This window comes from Emydura macquarii, unplaced genomic scaffold (assembly GCF_026122565.2).
Source record: "Emydura macquarii macquarii isolate MOO-44397 ecotype Brisbane River unplaced genomic scaffold, CSIRO-AGI_Emac_v2 contig_2680, whole genome shotgun sequence".
Taxonomy (NCBI): domain Eukaryota; kingdom Metazoa; phylum Chordata; order Testudines; family Chelidae; genus Emydura; species Emydura macquarii.
In genome coordinates, this window is record NW_027132817.1 from 61,220 (window position 1) to 84,134 (window position 22,915).

The 22,915-nt window shown below is 43.0% G+C and overlaps 1 protein-coding gene and 1 long non-coding RNA gene across 3 annotated transcripts in view; both read right to left on the minus strand.

Moving 5' to 3' along the window:
• Positions 1-14: 14 nt before the first annotated feature.
• On the minus strand, positions 15-2,410 carry LOC137164595 (uncharacterized). Its single transcript, XR_010923136.1, has 2 exons — positions 2,248-2,410; positions 15-665 (listed from the first exon to the last, which is right to left on the minus strand). It is a non-coding gene; the product is annotated as an uncharacterized lncRNA (long non-coding RNA).
• A 4,016-nt stretch (positions 2,411-6,426) lies between these two features.
• CILK1 (ciliogenesis associated kinase 1) overlaps positions 6,427-22,915 on the minus strand; it is a 33,208-nt gene continuing 16,719 nt past the window's right edge. For both annotated transcript variants that reach the window (XM_067565444.1, XM_067565443.1), the window contains exons 7-15: positions 20,745-20,877; positions 19,517-19,688; positions 18,745-18,912; positions 17,423-17,737; positions 16,705-16,895; positions 14,924-15,075; positions 12,120-12,248; positions 9,511-9,624; positions 6,427-6,902 (exon numbers count right to left, since the gene is read on the minus strand). In XM_067565444.1, coding sequence (XP_067421545.1) covers positions 6,745-6,902; positions 9,511-9,624; positions 12,120-12,248; positions 14,924-15,075; positions 16,705-16,895; positions 17,423-17,737; positions 18,745-18,912; positions 19,517-19,688; positions 20,745-20,877 — 1,532 coding nt within the window. In that variant the 3' untranslated portion in view covers positions 6,427-6,744. The remainder of the gene's footprint in view (positions 6,903-9,510; positions 9,625-12,119; positions 12,249-14,923; positions 15,076-16,704; positions 16,896-17,422; positions 17,738-18,744; positions 18,913-19,516; positions 19,689-20,744; positions 20,878-22,915) is intronic.

The following is a 22,915-nucleotide window of genomic DNA, read 5'->3' on the forward strand; positions in this document are numbered from 1 at the left end:
AGACCCAGGAGGGCACGCGCGCGCCACCCGCCCCCAAGTGGGCGGGGGCAAGCGGGGCGAGCCGCCAATAGGGAGGCCGCTAATTTGCAAATGCTGAAAAGGCTTCTGGGAGATAGATATAGTGCAAAACATTGGGGGCTCTCCTTGGATAGGAGCGATTTACACTCATTCTTGTGCCTGCGACAAACTAGCACAGAATCACTAATGAGTCTCAGAGGCCACAGCTCGGCTCACCGTAATTTGTAAATAATTAGAATGATCAACCTTTATATACCGAAACTGCTCTCTCTTGCTTTGGATGTGAGGGCGATCTGGCTGCGACATCTGTCACCCCATTGATCGCCAGGGTTGATTCGGCTGATCTGGCTGGCTAGGCGGGTGTCCCCTTCCTCCCTCATCGCTCCATGTGCGTCCCTCCCGAAGCTGCGCGCTCGGTCGAAGAGGACGACCTTCCCAGATAGAGGAGTACCGTTCTTCGGTCAAGGGTATACGGTAGCTGCGCTCCCCTGCTAGAACCTCCAAACAAGCTCAAGGTCCATTTGTAGGAGAACGTAGGGTAGTCAAGCTTCCAAGACTCCAGACACATCCAAATGAGGCGCTGCACGTGGCAGTCTGCCTTTCTTTTCTATACCCAACACGACTACATCAGTGTTTTGGTGGATTGCCTATTTAAATATAGGAGGAGTAAGAAAACAGTAGAAAATATCCTATGTTTTTAAAGCTGCCTATGTTTCTAAAGCACTTTTATACACTTTATTTTTCAACAGTGGAAAGTTTAAATCCCAGCTAGTAACATTTGATCAGGCTCTAGATTTTAGCTGTTTCAGGCTAAACAATCTAAGGTGACATGGCAAAAAGCAGGGGGAAAAAGAAGTCTTATTATACTAATTTTATAGGTAGCTAAGGCAGAAATTATGATTTGCCCCAACCAAATCACACAAAGTATGAGGTGCTGCAATAACAGAAATACAAATGAATTGCACCAGAGAGCAATAGTGAAATGTTACTGACACCTAGCCCATCGCCATTTGCCTTGTAGTTCTGGCCCATATGAAGATGGGGGCTGTTAAAGATACATGGGTAACTTTAACTGTCATTTCCTGGCTTGGGTGTTTAATCAGGACACATTAACATGCAGCAGATGTCTTTTTTTTTTTTTTTTCTCCAGATGGAACAGTAATTATGGCTATTAGTAAAATATTTCTAGTATGTTTTACTTCACTATACTGCAAAACAAGTTTTAGCACTATTAAAAATATTTTGCATTAAGCAATTTTAGATGTAAACATTAAAAAAGAAAAAAAAAGGGGAAATAGCTCTAGGTGTCCTAACAAGTAACCAAACTTGCCACAACAATGACCACTGGGAGCATTAAAGACTCAAATAGGTCAGAGTACATTAACTCAGCCCACGAATAACTCCAAAAACAGAAAAGCTCTATTTCCTCTCCGCCAGGAACAAGCCCTTCAGCCTTCCTCAAAATCTCTTTCAACTAAATGACTTTGGCAGAAGGAAATGAGATTCAGGCTGTGGACCAAAGTGGGGAGGAGGAAGCAAGTTCCAGCATCCTGAGGCTCTTGTATCCTGCACCTGCACCTTTGCTTTTTTAAGAAGGCAGGTCTACCTTGAGCATTTCCACTGACCACAGCTGTGGCAGCATGTGACAGGGGGAGGTGATCTCACCTAGGTAGATCACAGGCCATTTACAGCTTTACAAGTCATGATGAACATCTTAAAAACACTATCCAAGTGGGAGCACTGGTACCGTGTACTGCCAACAATATGTCTCACTTAAAAAATATTCTGCACCAGCTTCAGTCTTTGAATGGTTTTAAAGCAGAGTCTTATGCTACGTGCTCAAGGAGAACCAAGGATGGGAGAGGAAGCCCACCCCACAGCAGTAGCTCCTAGCCCTGAGGGGCTGGGCACAGCTTCCCATTCTGGGCATTGTAGATGGGTGTTTGGGGGTTGCAGAACCAATCAGATTTGGCCCAGCCATCAATCTGTCGCTCTCTGAAACCTGTCACCTCTTGGACCTCCCCACCACAGTGGGCCAGGATTAGGGTTGTGGGGCCAGGGTTGAAGGTCCTGTTGCAGATGATTGATGCCCTCTTGGCTAGGTGAGGAGGAGGCAGTGGTGGAGTCGGAGAAGGACCCTGGCCTATGATTTTGGGCCCTCTCACACATTTGGACCTGAGGCAGGGTGGGGTGCCAAAAAAACCAGAGAACAAACAAACAAAAACTCACGCAGTTGGTGGGTGATTAAAAGGTTTGGAACCACTGCTCTAGCCCATTGTGATAGATTGGTCTTGAGATGACAAATAGCAGCAAGGTCTGCTTCCACAAGCAAAAGGTTGTAACATCCAGACCAGGTGCAGTTGGTAAGAGGCCAACTTGATTATTGCTGTAATGTGGCCATCTAACAGCAGCTGAAAGCCTGCCCTAAGGCATCTGTAAGCCCTAAGATCTGATGACAAATGGCAGACACATTCCCTGAAATCTAAGGAACTAACATTTCTCTGCCATCTCTTCTGGCTGCTTCTCCCAAACTGCCATCACCACCTCACTGTTGTCTGGGTTGAAAATGAACCAGATCTCTCTCATCCAGGCCCCAATCTCAACCAGATATTGGCTGAAAAGCTGAACCATTGTCCCAGCTGTATGGTATTAAGACATACAGTTGGGTCTCATCTACATCCTGCTCCCCCACCCCTCCCCTTGCAGTTCCATGTAACAGGTCTTAGATAGGGTGGGCAACAGATTACTTTTAATTAAATATGAGAACAATCCACCAGCAACTTCAGTCAGAATATTGCATACATCTTAATTAACTAAGGGCCTGATCCTGCAAGATGCTGAGTACCATCAACTCTTATTGACTTGAGAGCAGAGGGAGGAAATACGGAAGGGAGGAGATATGCAGCAAACTGAAGAAAAGTATTCCCTTCTTTAATGCCTCATTGGTCTCCCATTTGAATTAAATGCAAGTCTTTTCAATGGCTTTAATGGAGTTGATCTCCACTATTGAACTGTAAGGGTCAGAAGCTTACGAAGTGTCACATAAAAGTTATATATGCAGATGAAGATCATAACCTGGCACGTGCAGACAAATTCTCCTCTTTGGTAGGAGAAGCAAAAGTTGTAGTGCAAAATTTGAAAGGGATTGAATGCAATGTTTATTATTTTAAAATATAATTAACTATCCATATATATTTGAATCTGAAATGAAAACATAACACTTAAGTCAACATCTCTTCAAGAGTAGCTTTATTGTGGGCAGGAGGCTCTTTGCACTGAAGGAATTAAACATTTTAAACATTTACCCACCCCTCCCTTCCCCCAAACTCCACACACACTGAAAAACAAATAGAAAATCTGCTGGGTTTTCATGTCCTTCAATAAATAATTTTCTCCTCACCTTATAGTACGTACTGTTTCACTAAAGCATTTTTAATGGATCTGTAAACAGTATGGGGAGGGTTTCTATGCTAATTCATTTTATTTCTCTGCACATAACTTAAGAAAAATACAGCTTAATATGATGCCAACCCAAGGTCTGACTCTTTCATATTAAGGTCATTATATATTACACATAAGTATGAGAAACTGTAAATTGTAAAATAATTCTAAAAATCAAAATCATATACTTAGCATAAAAAAATGCTACAGAATCTGCTAAGAAATAGGTAATATTTCGCATGTGATAAGTTTTCTTACAAATATATTGCTTTTGGTCAGATTTCAATGCAATCTACAGCCTCTACTTTTTTCCATCTAAATGGCACAAATCAGAGAAGACATTATACTTTAAAAAAAAAAAAATAGACCAATCCTGGAGTCCTTATTCAAGCAAAAGTCTCACTGAGCTCAATGCAAATTTTCCTGAGTAAAGACTGTAGGATTGAGTCCATGATACACTTGCTACTCAGTGAATCTATACATTATGTCTGTTTAACTTAAAACTAGAGTAGGCAATTTTTGATGTGAGCTGTTTAGGTTTAACCCATGAAGGCCCCACATTTGCAAAGAGAGAACCTTACAAGCCTTCTTGTAGATCCCTTTGCAGGACTAGTCCCAATTGTGAAACCCTTACTCAGGCAAATGACTTGCTTGCCTGAGTTAAGGGTTGCAGGATTGGGCTTTTAAGTGAACAGTCTGCAACTCCCATGACCATTAATGAGAATCAGGGGCATGTGGTCACAGCAGAATAGACTCTGTTTACAAACAACTAGCTACATATTAGCATAGGTCCAAACATCTCCCTTGTTAGGGTCAGTTCTTCCGTTAGAAATAAATTAAAACAATATCTAAATATAAATGCAGATTTTGAGAGGAATACTGTCAGTATTTATTCTAAATAGTTTTAAGAAATGTAAATATACAATTGTCATTTTCCACTTGGCAAATATTTCTCCTCTCACCGCAGCCCCCACAATCTCTCTCTCTAATGCTGCATAATTCAAAATGGCTGTTTTATATCCTTACGTGTGCACCAACATCACAGCTCTGTTTGCAGGTACCTATATGTTTGAAATGAGTGTTTGTTAGTTAAATGGTAACTAAGCATGGGGTGGGGAGGGTTAAAGAGATATGATGTTGTTCTGTGAAGCTCCTACATACATATTAATTTTCAAACAATGCATAGGCCATTTTACTCCTTCATTAATTGTGTGGAGAGCAGCATATACTCCCTACACATGGTCACAATGCATAGAAGAAAGCCAGTGGCCCCTATCCATCATGCTTTTACCTACAGCCGAGCCAACAGCTGCTCCCTCTTTCTACACGAACAAATCACATTTGGTGTGCTCTGCTGATTTCAGTGGGGAACTGGCAGAGCCTGTGAGAAATTGCTTTAGGGCATTCCCCCCTTACAAAAAACCCCCGCTTCAAGTTAGTGTACAGAATTCCAATCCAGCTTCTGCCCCCTGGAAGAGGTAGCAGCATGTAGGTAGAGATTGGGAAAGCCCAAGAGCAGCAGAGCCCCTAGGCTAGCTCAGGGGAAGAGGGTCTTGGAAAGAGTGCAAAGAGACATTCTGCATGGATGGGTTCGGCTCAGGTATCCCTGTGGATTATCAGGCTTCACATGAATACAAGACCATTCCCAAGCCCTTATCCCTGAGAAATCAGAGAGGGTTTTCTACGTGGTGAAATACACAACTTAATTTTTTTCCTTTTTGCTAGAAAGGGCAGGTAGCCTTTTCCAGTGCACTTTGATTTTTTTTAAGCTAAGCATTAAGAATCGAGAGGACAATCCCCACTCAGTTTGGTACCTGGATTATCTGTCCGTTTTCTCTTTCAATAAGCCATTCGTTTCCCTTGTAACTTCTCTCCCATGTTACTTTTTCCTTCTCCAAGGGTCAAATTCCGATCTGAATGAAATCAATTGACATTTTGCCGTGGACTTCACTGGGACCGGGATCTGATTGATCCTAAATACTTACTACAACAAAATAGCCCATGAGACCTTGTTTATGGAAACAGATCTCAAGTTAACAAGATAGGAAGGTAAGCTAAATCACTGTAACTGTCAATTGATGTTTACCTGTTTATGAAAACAACATCTGGATACATTTAGGGAAAATCAAGCTGGAAAACAGCCATAGAAATTAAGTCAGCTGTATATATAGTTTCTTAAATGTTGCTGCTGGTGTATCACGAATACTACGTTACTCTGCCTGTGAACCAGCTTTGTCAGATTCAATAGTGCCTCAAATATTTCTCCAGCCCCTACAAAAATAGGGCCTGACTTTGTACCATGGAAGTCTTTAGGGATGTTATAATTGACTTTAATGGGAGCAGGAGCAGCCCCTATACAGCATGTTTTGTCAGCACTGTGAAAGATGACAACAGTTAAGTCTGAAATGGCATTTCAGGACAGATGAGCAAAACCTACAGAATACTCCTCATTGAATGGAGATAGTATTAGAAACAGACTGAATACAGTCAAAATAGCAGCCCGATCCTGCTGGCCTCATCCAGGCCAAACTCCCAGTGCAGTTAGCGGGGATTTGGCCTAGAGGTTGCAGGATCGGCCCCAAAGCTGAAACATTTATAGGTAGCACAAACAGCGTGAAGACAAATTTTCAGACAATAGCCAGCCAAAGCTGAAAACACCTTTCAAGAAGTCTGCAAATTAACCTCAAGGAGAGCAAATTCAGGTTCTTGGTCGGTCGTGTTAAGTCAGCCCAAAGTAGGCGAAAGGATGGACAATAGCATCCAGCCAGGGCAGCGTGGTGCTAAAACAAGCCTGTGGTTATTCAGTCTGACTGATCACCTTGTCTAATATGCCCCATTCAGAACGTAACTTGATCACAAAACAGTATTTGGTCAATGCCCCTTTCTCACAATTGCACCTACATTGCAATACGGCATCAGTCTGCTACGTTTATTTACTTGTATAAAATATTTGGACCTGACAAAGGAAAAATTAATTTTTTATAAAGTTCATTACAAAGTTTATCGTATAAAATGCCAAAAAACCCCAAGCCATATATACAAAATGTATTGGTTTTAAGAAAATAATTGGACCCAATCATATAACAAAACAATTTTATACAAAAAAGGTATAAGATTGCATTCAAATTAATACAAATAAAACTAAAAAAGTCTTGAAATGTCTTGCTCAAAGATGATAAGGTTTTTTTAAAATCTCAGGCTTACAAAGTGATGGCAAACTGTCTAGCATTGGTCACCATTTCATGAGAAATGTGCACTAGTTCAACAAAAAGTGCTTTCTGCAAATCACCGGTGAGCGCCGTACTTTGAAGACCAGTCAGTGCGTCCATGGACTGGCTGAATTGACGGTGGACGTGGCATTAATCCTGGTGTGCTTTTTGAAGGTGTATTAAATGATGGCCGCCCAATATGGGGTCTGACAGACTTCAGAGAAGAAGCGTAATCTACAAGCGAGAGAAAGAAAAGCCATGAGATAAAGTTTCAGTGAGTGGTTCAGCTGCAGGAATTGCTCTTTAAAAAGTCACTGGATACGGGGTCTGGATACTCTTTCAGTAAGAAGCCGGAAAAACCCGCCAAAAAAACCAAACAAACCAAAACCACACACAACACCGATCAGGATATGTGAAATAATTACATGGTGGGCCATATGCCAAGATCCTTACTCAGGCCAGATTCTCTATTGAGCCTGGTATCTGCTGGATGCAGCAACAGGTAGGGTGCAAAGGAACCAATTTGCAGCTCGCTCATTCTGGGGCCAATTCTATGCCAATTCTGGCATAATTTAGAGCAGCCTCAAGGCTGCACTGAAATATCTTTACTAGATATGGTCACAAAGGGCTGCCTGCTAGCAGAGAATAACTGGAACACAGTAGTTCCTTCACTGGGGGCTGCAAGTGACAGGTGGCATAGAAGTGGACTACTCTGGCTTTGTGCCAGCTGTAGAGTCCCCCATGATGAGGGAATCCCAAGCGGAGGAGGTGTAGTTATTGTCCAGCCCCTTTGGGCTGCCAAAAAGCAATACAGGACGGATGGAGCAAAGTGTGAATCTATGCCCCACTGTTTCCTCTGTCCTTACTCAAGCTACAAATAAATAATCTCATTGTTTTCTACAATGAATAGACAATTTAGGGTAGGGTTTTTGAGACTTGTGCTCCTAAATCACTATGGTGCTTCTGAAAATCCCACTGTGACACACTGTATAGCAGCATATTGCAAACCCCTTATCCATAATTTCTGTACAGGTGTAACAATTCATATTAAACACGCCAAGTAAGATATCTAATGAAAGGTCATAATCTGCTAAAACTCATTGTTCTGTCAAAATATGCATCTCGCTAGTATACATCAGGTTATAAGATTTTGCTTTTATTACAATAGGTTATAAACTTGCTAGTAACAGCAGAGAAGGCACCACCGCTCAGGAGGGGCTCAGCAGCCATCAATCAGCAAAGAAGCTGTAAACAAAGGAGTCACAATAAAATGGCCATTGCACAGGACAATACAATAGAGACTGCTCCACTCTATGACTCACTCGCATGGGAGGGATTAAGCAACCTAGTGGCTCAGCAGAACCCACTTGGACATGCCTGGACTAATGTCCACTGGCCACATGGTCAGAAGACATAAAAGAAGAGGACAAAGCAAGCAGCCTCTGTTCTTCTCTTTCCCTCATCTATGCTAAAAGCAACAGGAATGCTGAAACACTAAGACTGGATCCCAGGCTTGGGAGAAGCCTGTATATGGAGAACTGGAACATCCAAAGGGGGTGAGAAAAATGCTTAATCTAGATGCTACCTGATGTTAGAGGTTTAAAATTTAGATTGCGTGTTTATCTCTAATCTCTTGTGCCTGCCACTTATACCCACTTAAAGTCCACCTTTCTGTAGTTAATAAACCTGTTTTATAGTCTTAACTAAAACAATGTGTTTCAGTGAAGTGTTTGGAAAAGTCCCGACTCAGTTAACAAAAGTTGGTGTCTCTTCTCCATGTTGAGGGAGGGGCAAACTGGGTAATAAACTTACTGGTCAGACTTCTGATGAGAGCAGGACAGGGCAACTTCAGGGTGAAGGGCAAGGAACTGGGGTGAACTGGCCCGGGGCCTCTCTGTGAGACTGATTCGTGAGTGGCTCTGAGAGCATTCATGCAATCTAGCTGGGCATAGGGCTCCAGCTACTGTAGGGCTGAGTACTAACAGCACCTGGAGGGTTTTACTGCTTGTCACTAGCAAAGTAGTGTGGGAGACAACCCACTCTAGGGAGCTAAGGGGGCACAGCAGTACCCCAGTTTACACTGTCCTATCCTACACAGGGACACACGCACGCAGCCTACACTTAAACATCGGTGACCAACACACCGAGTACCTGTTTTACAGGCCTTAAGCTCTCACTTCTTACTACACCCAGATATCCCACAATTCTGTTCATTCATGCTAAGTATCCCATAACATCTGCATTAGCTGACGTAAGCTTTGACCTTAAGCTTTGGCTTAAGTAGATGGGAAAACTGTCAGTATCAGGACATACAATTGTTTCTTCATAGCAACAGCAAAAGGGAGTTCTCCTCACAGATATATTTATCCTGGTACAGGCCTAGGAGGGGGTCTTAATGCCCCTTGGTACCTGGAATACATGCACCCAGAACAAATATAAGGGTGCATCCTTACCTGAAATGTGTGGATTCAAAACAAAAGAGAAACAAACAAGATAAAAAGCTAATTAACTGAATGTGGTTTCAGGTGATGTATATAGTATCTTTTACTGGTAAACAAGTAGGGAATAAGAAGATGGCTTTAGGGAAGTAATTTCAGGGAGTACACCTTCTGCATAAGGTGAATGTAACGTTGCTGCACGGGACTGCTCTTTGGAGATTGGTATCATAAAGAACCTTTTTCCTGTTCCATATTAATAAACCTGACTGGCATTGGTTATCTGGTCTCTTGAGCATATTTCATAATGAACCGAAGCGTGGTCAAATAATTTTGACTATACAGTTTATCAACGGACAGCATTATTACCCAAACGAGCAAACAAGGAAGCACAGAGTTTTACTTACTAGAAGATGGATCTGCAATTGCTGCTAACTGAACCCTCTGCCCAGCAGAGCCTACTTCCTTTTTCAGAAATGAAGGGATATAACCTCCTGTCAGCCCGCTTGATCCCGAGTGCCCTGAAAGAATGCGTCAATGATGAGAAATACTCGACGTCAGTGCACAATGGAACACACCCACCCACAGTCACCTACCCACCCCACACCTGCTACCTTACTGTGGATCTTCTGAAGATATTTCACAAATGGTGCATTGGTGGTGCACGCTAAAGACTGGATCGGATCCTCAGCTGGGGTGTAAGTCAGTCCATGGAGCTATGCTGATTCACACCAGCTGTGGATCTGGCCTGTTGGGTACTTGGATAGAAGGCTGGCACCGTCGCACTGTATGAAACAAACACTCAGGCCCGCTCTGCACTTGAAAGTTAGGTCGGTATAGCTATGTCAGCCTAATCACCACCAGCGCGGGCACAGCTAGTTACCACTGCTTGGGGAGGTGGAGTTCCTGCAGTAGTGGAAAAGCCCCATCCGTTGCTGTCGGAAGCATCTACACCAGTGTTTCTCATTTATATTTCGCCATGGCACCCTTGCGCGGCCATGCCATACCCTCCACCGACAAGTCCAGGAAATCTTCCCCTTTTCAGCGGCGTGGTGTAGGTGGTTTCGGCGGCGCTTTTCCGCGGTGTGATCACAGCTGTTCGGCGGCGCGATCACAGCTGTTTGGCAGCACGCGATTTCTGTTAATTTTGGCGCCATGGTTCCGCTTTTTTGCGGAACCTTTCAACTCAGCCCACGGAACCCGGAACACTATTTGAGAAACACTGATCTACACTATGGTGCTACAGCAGCATAACTACGGTGTTGTAAGTGTGCTGCTGTAGCACCAATTGCTTAGACATGGCCTAGCAGAAAAGAGACAACTTAGGGGGCCCAATTCTAGCAGTCCTTCCTTACCGCTGATCTTAATGCGCTGAGTGTCTTCCTTAGGGGCCTTTTATGATCTTGCAAGATTAGGCTCTTTGTTGCTAGGCAAAATTCTCACTGAAATCAGTGAGAGCTATGCCATATTAAGAACCAAAGTGAGTGCCCGGTCTGTCAAACTATAGAGTCATTTTCCCTCTCTTTCCCTGGCCCGGTGACTATTTATGACCATCATTTATGGTAGTAATACATAGTCATTCATATTTAAATTACATTTTTTTTAAAAGAACTCCCTCCTATTATTTACTCCAAATCAAGTAACAGGGATTGAAACAAAAAAGGAACATGTTATTTTTAAGAATGTTTTTTAAAAAAGGACACTGGATTTATTGCTTATTACAACAATCTATAACCCACTAACAAGCCTCCCTGCTTCTTTCCTCTCTCTGACTGGGGAGGTGTTAACAGGCCACTTCTCCTTGAATGGTCCCTTGAAACATGTGCTAACTACTTATGCTAAACATCTGTTCCACATTGTATTTAGCAGTGAGGCCATAGCTACGTGAGAGTTTACAGCAGCGCGGCTGCACTGCTGTACGCTCTCTGAAGTAGCCACTCGAAGCTGACGGGAGAGAGCTCTCCCGTCAGCTTAACTGCTCCAGCCCCCACGAGCGGCAGAAGCTATGCTGGCAGAAAAAGCTCTCCCACCTGACCTAGCGCTGTCCACACCGGCGCTTATGTTGGTGTAACTTATGTCACTCTGGGATGAATAATGTTGACATAAGTGTAGTGTAGACATTGCTAAGCGCTACAGCAGAGCAGCTGCAAGGCTAAGACACTACCTATGCCGACGGGAGAGACGTACAGACGTAAGTTTATAGTGTAGGCTAGACCTATGGCTTGGTCTACATTACAAACTTAGGTCAGTAGAACGACGTCGCTCAGGGGTGTGGAAAATCCATATTGGAGTGACGCAGTTTTACCGACCAAACTCCCAGCATAGACAGTGCTACGTCAATGGGGAGGCTTCTCCCACCACCAGAGCTACTGGATCTCGGGGAGGTGGAGTCTTCTCCCTCAGCATAGAAGGCGGCATCACTATGTACCACAGGGCTGTAAATATAGACAAGTCTGAATTGTTTCCCAGTCCTGACAAGGGGCTCTGTGTAAGCTTCTCTCTCTCACCAACGTAAGTTGGTCTCATAAAAGATATTACCTCACCCACCTTGTCTCTCTAACCACCAACTAAAATCATGCTTCCCTCTGAATTTTTCTTTTTAGCTACAATTGTTCCAACACCACCTAATATTAATGTAACTGAAAGAGGTTAGATGAAAAAAATTGATTATTTTATGGATTTGAAATCACTCTGTGTAGTCAGTTTAATTCATTCTTCTATGCAGTCAGCTCTCCCCATCTGTGTGTGGGTTGTTTACATGGCAAAAGGTGGGGGGAGGTAGAAGGGGGAGAGTTGGAAATAGGAAAATTATTTCACAAAAACTGGCAAAGGAACTCGGGCTGGGATAGTATGTGAAAAGCTATGATACTGACTAGATTTCAAGCCGTCTGTCATCCTAAACATGGAGTAGATCAACTCAGCCTTTGGGAGCCAAAGGTCTAAAGTGGGTTGGGGTAACAGGGAGGCCATTACAAAATTTGCAGTTCTCTTAGAATGTCTGAATCCCACTTCTTACCTGAATTAATTCCGTTGACCCCTGCTCCCACACTCGAAGCTTTTCCAGGCAAAGTAGAACTGGGCCACGGATTAGACGTAACAGAATCCTTGCTTGAACTGGAGACTATGCTATTCCTTGTGCTTATTCCTATTGGGAAAAGGAAGATATAACTAACTATTAAGAAATCCTCATATCATTCACTATTATGCCGGTTTACATTTGCATAGAGATATAAATTGAGCAGGTGTTTGCCCCAGTGACCTTAGCCAAAAATCTCTCTACACTCCACTAAGCAGCACCTACTATACCTGGGTTACTGCCTATCCACTCACACCAGTTGCCTATCATAACAGTTCCCACCCTGGGGTGCACGACCCCCCTGGGGAGGGCATGCTAAAGATTACAGGGGGACCATGAGGTTTCAGTAATATTTAGATCATTCCCCCGAGCCCTGTGCCAGCTGTGCGCAGCACCCCAAGCTCCACGCTGGCCAGAGCAGAGGAGCAGCCCCTCCTCCAAGCCCCATGCCGGTGGGGGCTTGGAGCAGCCCCGGTCAACCCGCCAGCACCCGCTGCCTCTATTACCTTCTGTCCATGAGGGTTGGGAAGAGGCGGGACCACAAGGGGTGTGCAGTGGCAACTGCACCAGGGAAGGCTCAGCTTCTTACTCAGGTAAGAGTAATTTATTATTATTAATGTAATTTAGTCTGATCATCTTCAGTGTTTATAGGAATTGTGTGTGTTTATGGCCGGTGGGGAGGAGGGGGTGTTTTACTTAATATTAACTAGTGGGGTTTTCACTCAAAAAGGTTGGGAACCACTGGTCTATCTGTTGTGTTACATACATACATAGGCCCGGTTCCTGCAAAGATAGCCACATATTTAGGCCCTCACTACTGTACTGAGTCCCATTCAAGTCAGTGGGAGTCCATGTGAGAATAAGGACCAAGGTAGTTAGATCCCCTTGTAGGACCAGGACAAGTACCTAAAGTGCTTTGGTATCCTGGTGGATGAACAATGCTACATAATTGCAAAGGATTGTTCTGACTAAATATAGCACTTCATGCTAGTACCAGGTTACCATTTTAAACACTCAAGTTCGGAAAGGCAATTTAAGGGTCTCACAGTACCCTATTCTGCTTTCCTATCTGTGCACAGTGATGTAAGTGGGAGTTGTGTGCATGTAGGCTCTTTGAGACAGGGGCCAAGTATTTTTTGTTTTGTTTTTTAAATTTTACGTAGGGAGTATCTAGCACACATTTGGGCACAATACAATATAATATATGAGAGAGAAGGTTTGGGCTCATTGTGTTTTAAGATCTACATTTAGCAGCATAACTAGTAATCCCAAAATTCCATTAAAACACGAACTACTGAGTGTTCAAAATTGTAATCATCATCTTAAAATTACAGGTACATTTGTATTTAAGGGAAGGGAGGAAAAAAATTAAGACTCAGTCTGCCATCATCAAAATTAGAGCTGCACAAAGTTTTTCAGGTTTTTTTGGAGCACTGAAACAGTGCACAAATTCAGGTTAACTTTGGCGAATAGTTTCAGCCAAAAAACCCAAAATTTTCTGAAATGTAGAAACAGTTTGTTTAGAAAAAAAATGAAGTGACATTCCATGCCAAAATAAAGTCCTAGCAACTTGACATTCAAAACATTTCATTTTCGACCCAAACAAAATGTTTGTTAGTTCTCTGTTTGTTTGTTTGTTTTTTTTGGGGGGGGGGGGGGAGGGAAGCGGGAGGAATGGAAATAACCAGTTGTTTGAAACAAACTGAATTTTTCCCCAGATTTTTTGGTTTGGCCTCCAAACTGAAACATCAATTGCTCACTTATCTCTAAACCTAACAGAGGAGCTTTGCCCCTAACATTCGTGTGAAGTCCCACTAAGCACCTGGTACTTTGGTCTCTCTACTTGTACTGTGTTCTTCCAGAGGTGCATAGCTGAAATCTTTTTCACTCTGGAATTCCACAGTGAAACTCAGTCAAAATAAATTCAGTAAAAATAGGAGGTCAGGAGCTGCTTACTTGCCTGCTGGATGCTCACAAAACAGATCCCTAAAACCTTGTGACACAAATGGACAAGAGAGAGGGCCCAGTCCTACGATGCCACAAATAGGGACATTTCACTCCCAGTGAAGATCATGCATACCATCTGACTGCCGCAAGAGAAGCTTAGGCGTACGTGTGCCCATGCACACTTGGATTCTGCCCCCTTGCTGGTGCCAGCACATTGAGGACGTACAGCAGACATAGAGGCAGGTGACTCCTCTGCGAAAGTGTAGGGTTGGATTCCACACACTGGGTAACTTCAGTACACTGCAGGGTGAACTTAGCACCTGCCCTGGGCAGCAGGAAAGCGAATGTCAACCTGCTATCACCTACCAGTTGCTGCTGCTAGTACTACATAGTCACTAGGCATCTTGGGGATATGCTGCTCCTCCCACGTAGAAGACCAGCCTCGGGAACATAATGCAGAGCCTGGCACATCAGCTGGGCACATTTTCTAGCACACACTTGTGTGCCAAAGAGCTATTTTGCATGACTGTTCGTACTGCAGGCGGAAGAGCTGCTCCTGACGCACTTATCCCTTTCCAGCATGCCAGCGGGCAGGATTTACCTCTGTTTCTGGCATGCTAGAACATTCTCTCTTTGTTGTAAGCATCTTTCCTTTACCAAGGCAGCCTCTCCCACCTCAGTGTTCTGTTTTTCTTTAAAGCAACAGCCCTTTTTCTAAGCCTAAGATCAGGCCCAAAGTATCCATTACCATTTCCCACCACCATTACAAAAGGTCAAGAAAAATATCTTCTACTAACCAGGTAAATACCTAGAATGTTTCAAGTAATGCTGCTTGGCTGCGGAAACTCGCAATGTGGGGGTGTCCTGCCGTGGAAAGGAAGCATGGGAAGGTGCGCTGCTGCCAGAACCCAGACTCTCTGAAGGCTTCAGATCCAAAATGCTTTCAAATCTGTACCAAGAGAAACCACTGGGCTTAGCCCCAAACTCAACGGGTACACTTCATTCACACTGTGTGTTCCCTTCACCTTGCCACCACAAAATTATTTCTTCAAAACAGGTTTGGTGGGGTACAAATAAAGGAAGGCGTTGCATATCATCAGCAAAGGCTTAAGAGTATGTTTGTGCTGCACTGTATACCCCGGTCTGCAAGACGGGGTTTGTGGACTCAGTGTTTCCAAGCCTGCACTTGAGCATTCATACTGCATTGTAAACCTGGGCTTACACTTGTTAGTATGGCTCTGAGACCCAGGTCCAGCAAGTCCATACTGCATTACGCAGACCTTCTGACTTAAGTCTGTGGTTTGGGCAGCATCACCCTACAAAATGACAGGGCTTGGACTGAAGTCCCACTGGGACTTGGGCTGACCCTCTCCTTCCCCCTCAGCAGTGTCCTAGAACCAGGTCCTGAGCGTTTGCTAACCCACCTCACTTACGTGTGTGGGATAGAAGAGGGCTTGACCTCAAACCTGAGTCAGAGCCCAGGCACAGACCTTATCTACACTAGCACTTATGCCGGCAAAACTTTTGTTGCTCAGGGATGTGAAAAAACACATACCCCTGAGCAACACAAGTGCTTATGCCAGCAAGACTTGCATGGATAGCTTCTGCCACTTGTTTAGGTGGTTTTATTATGTCAGCAAGAGCTCTCTCCAATCCACATAATGTGGCTACACAAGCGCTCTTACAGAGGCACAGCTGCACCGATACAGCTGTGCTGCTGTAAGTTTTAAGAGGGGACTAGCCCGTAGTGTGCAGTGTAAACATACACTTAAGCCAGGTCTACGCTACAGACTTATATCGGTATAATTATGTCCTTCAGGAGTTATACCAACCTAACACCTCCCATGTAGACGGCACTATGTCAACGGGAGAGCTTCTCCCGGCGACATAGTGCTGTTCACACAAGTCTTGTTGGCATAAGCGCTTGTGTCGCTCATGGTGTTTTGCTATGCTGAAAGGACAGCCTCTCCTGGGAACATAACTACCACCTCTCAGGGAAGTGGATTAACTATCCTGACGGTTGAAGCTCTCCCATCAGCAGAGGAGTGTCTTCACTTAAGCACTGAAGCTGTGCTGAAGCAGAGTTTTAAGTGTAGACCTGCTCTTAAGAACCTAAGTCCCATTTTTAAGAGCACTTAAATCACTCGGGCACTTTGAAAGTTTTCCCCATTGATCCTGCCCCGAGGAAACTGGCAGCCGAATTTAGACACACAATACAGCTGAGATGTGTTACACAGTGAGATGGATCAAAACATGAAGTAGTAAAGATACATTTGAGAGATCAGCACTGAAAGACTTCACAAGTTAAGCATGTTAGTCAGAGGGAAACTGAACAAAAGGGTGGAGCCTAGTGCAATAAAACAAACATAAAGGCTGTTCCAAGCATAAGGGACCACATGGAAGAATAAAAAAGCCAATATAAACATAGAGGATCCATTACTGGCACTGAGACATTAGGAGCCACTGTAATTACGTAGGCAGAGAGAGCACAGGGAGAAAATACTAGGGAGCAAGAGGAGACGAAGAAGGAAATAGAGCAAATATCTAGTTGGGGTGGGCTGAGAAGACATCAGCTTACCTACAAAGAGCTTCATCACTCAGTCTCCTCTTGTTTTTCAGATCAGTTCTGGTGAGGGAAGAGCTAAAATCAAAGTCTTCCAAGTCATCCCAATCTTCAGAACCGTTCATTGTTCTAGTAATGTGTCCCCATCTTCGCCTAGTCTTTGGTTTAAGTTCACCATTTGTGTTCTCTAGCCCAACTGGTATTTTCTGTTATTACAAAAAAGAAGAAGAAAAATGTTTGCACTTTGTGCAAATTTTGCATATGCACGCGGCAAAGATCAGTTATAGGCTCTGCTGAATACCTGACTCTTAGTTTCAATGCTCGTGGGCCCAATTCTCTTCTAAATTGGGCCTGAATTTCATGTACACCACTGATCACTTTACACCACTCTGGCAGTGTAAAATGACTTGAAGTGAGTAAGCTACAGTTATGGCCACTTTACAATGCAAAGTGGTCTTGGAGTAAATGAGAATTAGGCCCACCTATTTGTTTTACTCCACTGTGAAAAACTCCAACCGACTTCAGTGCTGCTGCTCCCAATTCACATCAGCGACAGAAGAGAGCAAAGCTAGTCTTCATTCCCATTTCTCTCTTTTTTATGAAGGTATGAGAATGGCATTGTTTAAGATTTAAAAAACAAAACAAACAAAAAAAACCCCCAGAAAACCACCAATTAAGGAAAAACGCACAAAGTCATCAGCAAGTTTATCATTTATCCCAGACTACCGCTCACCTGCTGAGTAACTTGACTATGAAGTGCTGGCAAAAGCACCTGAGTAGGCTTGTCCTCTCTTACATGGGTCACGTGGTCAGTCACCGAGGCATCTGCCTTATATGGGTACATCAGGTACTGGGAAGACTGGCTCTGCTGGAATGGTCTAGATGAGAGGCGGGCATGGGGTTTCAGGGGGGGCTGTGCAGGAGGGACAGGTTTAACATGGTGCAATGCTGCTTTATCATGGAGTTCTTTTGGCTGCTTGCCTAGTTCCTGAATGCAGTGAGAGGTGCCCAGTGCGTGCCCAACCAGGAAGTAGGAATATCGAAGTGCCTAAAACACAATAAAAGGCATCAGTATTCAACAGAGAAAGCCCGAATCTCTGCCTTAGCTTAGTCATATAGGACAGGTCCAGTCTTAACTTACTCTTTTCCTTTCCCATGTGTTACAGACTATGGAGGTATGACTCTGTACAACAGATCCTACTGCTTCAGGTTAGAGTAAGTACTAGAGAAGCCTTAACCTCTACACAAAAGCTTGTGCACCTAACATAGAAGGAGTTAAAAATGTTTCCTTTCTATCCTTTTTTGGTACAGTAGCAATATATTATTTGCTTTGTTGTGCAATAGTGGGCAAAAGCACTGGTCAGGATCAGGCACTGCATAGTATGTAAGAAAAATAATTTCCTTCAGAACCGAAGACTCATCCATTATCTGCAATACTAATCATTTAGAACCCATCATTCACACTGCCGAGTCCTCAGCTCTTTGCAACTTGCAAAAAATCAAGCCTCTTCTAAGATTAAATTAATAGATTATAAAGCCAGAAAAGAGGATTGTGATCATCTAGCCAAGCCTCCTGAATAGCACAGGCCATAGGACTTAAAAAAAATTGCTCTATTTCAAACAGGAATTTTTAGAAAGACATCTATTCTAGATTTAGAAATAGCCAGTGATGGAGAATTCACCACAACCCTCATGAATTGTTCCAATGGTTAAATTACTCTCACCATTAAAAATGTACACCTGAATTTCTCTAGCCTCAATTTCCAGCCTTTGCACCTTGTTTTATCTTTGTGTGCTAGACTGAAGATTATTATTAAATTTCTGTTTCTTGTTTAGACTGATCAAGTCACCCCTTAACTTTCTCTTTGTTAAACTAAACAGACTGAGCTCCTTCAGTTTGATCATCAGGCATTATCTTCTAAACCTTTAATCATTCCTGTGGCTCTTGTCTACACCCTCTCTAATTTAGAAGAAGAGGGTAATTAATGGGGCAAAGGCAAAGTGCTGTGAATGCAACTGTCAACTGCACAAAAACATACTGAAGAAAATGAAAACCTGAGTAGCTGTGGGTCGCTTTTTGGGGTCCCATTGTAGCATGTCTCGCATGAGCTGAACTGCTTCACTTCCAGCATTAGGAATTAGGGTCTTTAGGTTGTTAGGTACACATTGGGGCCAGCGAAAATTCATGGCACTTGCAAGTTGGTAGCCTTCAGGCCAGTCGTTCTGAAAGAATTAGTATTCTGATCACTGAAAAACCCAAACATAAAGAGCTATGATGCCTAAGTACCAATACTGTTCACTTTCAGCACCCTCATCCAATGAGATTGGAGTGCTTTACAGGCTTAATTAGCTAACCTCAAAGCACTGCTGTGACAATTTTTTTTTTTTAAACCAACCAGGAAACCTGCCATACAGGATCATGCACCAGCTCAATGGCAGAAATGGGATCAGAAGACACTGTCAGCCCCCTCCCTCCTTGTTTGTTCTAGCCACTGAACCAGAAAAGACATGTGCCCCCAAATGTAAACAAAACTTTAATTCCATTGAAAGGGCTTGAGGACATTGGAAATTAAAAAAAATTATTTGATAAAATTCTTCTCCTTTCAACATGTCTTTTCTTTCTAACACCACCGTTTTCAAGGGTATAAATTTAAACTGTTGACTTCCCAGAAAATGTATGTTTTGTTAACATTAATCTCTGAGATCAGTACCAGACGAAGGCAACAAGTATGAAGATGATCAAGTGACAGTCTCTTTTATACCCTAGGCATAGGATCATTGCTGCACTAAGCAATATACATTGAAGACTTGGATCTCACTTAGCTACCTTTTTTGGTGTCCCCAGTACTTGGCAAATCTTGAATATAGTATCGATTTCACTGGCACCTGGGAAGAGAGGCCTTAATGTATAAACCTCTGCCATGATGCAGCCAACAGCCCAGATATCAATGGGAGAGCTGTAGCAAGTGGACCTCAGAAGAACTTCAGGAGCCCTATACCTATAAAAACAACAGTTTATAGCATTCACAAATCAAAGTATTGCAGAACATGGTTACCGCAAGTGAGACAGCCTGTGATTGTTCATTCTCTGCCTAGCTGGAGACAGAAAAAGATCCTTTAAAGGATTCCCAGCAACCCCCACCAATACAGAAGACCACATCTCTTTTAGAGTCAGGGTTTGAAGGCACGCAATGTTCCCAGCATGCCTCATTCACCTTCTCACACTCTCTCATATTTCTTAGGCGCTTCACACCATGAAGCAATTTAAGAGCTGAAGGCCCAAACATGGGAGATGCTGAGCAACCCCGAGAGGTGCTCAGCACTCCTAGAGAAGTCAATGAGAGTGGAGAGTGCTGAGCAAGTCACAGAACAGGGCCCTATGTGAAAAGTACAGAGTTATTCTCAACAACTGAAGTTGTGTGGCAATTCTCCTCACACTCATTTCTTTTTTTAAAGTGGATTGTCAGTTAAAATGTTAAAAAAAAATAAAAATATGGACTTGACCAAAATTTTCAGCGTAGCTTGTGTTATCAGACAAGGTTCTAATCCTACTTATGAGGAAAAACCAGTGTTCCTGCCTATTTGGTTCTTGGTCTCAGATTGGAATACATTTGAAAGTTCAGAGATGTGTTTGGCCAACTCCTCTTTGCTGAAGCAAGATGGAATGATGAAGGAAGCTGAGAATGACGTTTGGATGCTTTTGGTTTAAGAGTAAAAGGATGAGCGGGGGTCATCTATTAGGATTAGGTGAGCATGTGACAGGAACCACTGAATAAACTTGGTTATTTTGTCTTCTTTTCCCATGCTTGCTTTTAGGCTGACTGTTATTCTCTCCCACCACCCACGCTATTTCTCAGCAACCAACTAGAGCAGCACTACTACTGCTGTAAAAGTCTTTTCAGTAGCTCTATAGCAGGGGTGGCCAACCAGTGAGAGACAAAGAGCCACAGTTACCGTGCCCTCAGGCAGCGAGTCAATTGCACTCCCCCTCGTCTCCCGAGCGCCGCATTTGCATAATTTCATAAATCAGAGCCAAACATTTACATTGCATTTACCATCTTGTAGATACATAGTCTGTGTAAGGAGGTCTAGATCGGATTTCTCGGGCTAAGCCAAAGTCCGCTATTTTCACAAGTTCTGGTCCCATGCAAAGGAGGTTTTCAGGTTTCAAGTCTCTGTGAAAGAACCCTGCAATTCAAATTAAATGTCAGTCTGCACTGCAGTTTTACACCCATTTGTAGCCTTTATTCCCCCCCCCCCCCCCCAATCTAGATTCCTTCACTTCAGTTGCCACTACTATAGGTCCAAAACCAGATCACAATAGTCTTAAATAATCTTAACCTTGCTCATCTACATATTTTAGTCAGACAGTGAGGATAAGTATACAGAAATTGAGATTTTCAAAGCACCCCCTGCCCATCTTTCTTTAATGCTAATGGAAGATATACAGATTTATTTTGTTTTAATTTTAAATGGAAGGTGTGTGGCTAAAATATCAAAATCTCCCCCCAGTTTAAATTAAAAAAAGTCTGTGGAAAAAACAATGATTTTTTTTTTATTTCTACAGTTTCTTCCATTTAATCATCTCTAAACACTTTACAAACGTTTGGCTTCCCAGCCACAGTGGAGATGAGCAAGGCACTTGAGGTGGAGCAGATACAAATGAGAGGGAGTTGCTAAAATTGTGCTCACCATACAGAGTCTTTGACTATGGAATTAGCTTCTCTTCTTGCTCTGCCAAAGCCTGGACTTCTTAAACTTTTGGGCATGCTTGAAAGTCTGTCCTTTTCTTGCAGGCATTTAGAGAGGTTTAGGGTCTCAAATGGAGGGGCTGGAGGATGATTTAAGTGGGGTTTTGGGTTATGATTGGATGGAGTGGCTTAGGAGACAGTCTGTTCACTGGTAAACTTGTAAGTAGAACAACTGATTAAAGTTTCATACTGACATTTTTGATTTGTGGGTTTTAAGTTTTGGAAGGTGCTCAGATCCGGGTAAGCCCCAAATAAAGTGGAAAAAAATTGAAATCAATATACTTGAGTACTGTCATATCCTGATTTTTATGTGTGTTTTACAAATGGGGAAACCAGAGCCACAGAATTTATGTGACTCGTCTGACTGTTGCAGAAATACAAAAAGAGAACTCAGGTCTCAGGACTCAGAGTCTTATGACCATATTGCCTCCTCTATGGCAAAATCTTACAGTCACAAGGAAGAGTTGGGTTTCACAACATCTTGGCAGAAAATCATTCACAATCCTGAGTGCAGGTGATCAGCAAAATAATACAGCAGTTTGTTCAGAACGAATCAGTTACATTTTGTACAGCTATAATATGCAGGACAGAGATACAAAACATCCTGAATACTTGGGCTTTCTTTGCCAGGTTATACCAATGAGTTAGATATTTGTCCACAGATCATTTTACATTAATGTTTTAAAATATCTGATTTCCTGTTGTGACAGGTAGAGATTTCTTGCTCCCTTTGACGGGCATGTCTAAGACCCACTAATGTGAGTGGAGGCAAATAGGGCCATTACCAGGGACACATTTTATAAGTCAATCTAAGTATGTTACTTAAGTAATTTTCATAGATTCCAATGCCTGAAGGGACCATTGTGATCATCTAGTCTGACTTTCTGTCTAACAAAGGCCACGGAACCTCCACAAAGAGCATATCCTAGAATTCCTAGAGCATATCCTAGAATTCCTAGAGATGGAGAAAAATTGTTCTCCCTTGTGACAAAGGGCAGGACAAAAGGCAATGGGTTCAAACTACAGCATAGCAGATTTAGATGAAATCTCAGGAAAAACTTCCTAACTGAAAGAACAGTAGGACAATGGAACAAACTGCCTAGGGAAGTCATGGAATCTCCTTCACTGGAGGTTTTCAAAAAAAGGCTTGGACAGCAATCTGCCTTGGATGGTTTAGACTTAACAAACCCTGCAACTTGGGATGGGGTTAGACTAGATGGCCCTGGAAGTCCCTTCTAACCCCATGGTTCTATGATCTTTTAGAAAAGTATCCAATCTTGATTTTAAAATTGCTAATGAAGGGGCATCTAATCTTTGTAACTTGTTCCAATAGTTAGTTTCTCTCCCCTTTAAAATGTATGCCTTATTTCCAATGTGAATTTGTCTAGCTTCAATTTCCAGCGATTGGATTGCGTTATATACCTCTCTCTGCCCGACTGAAGAGTGGTTAAGAGCCCATTATTAAACTTGTTCCC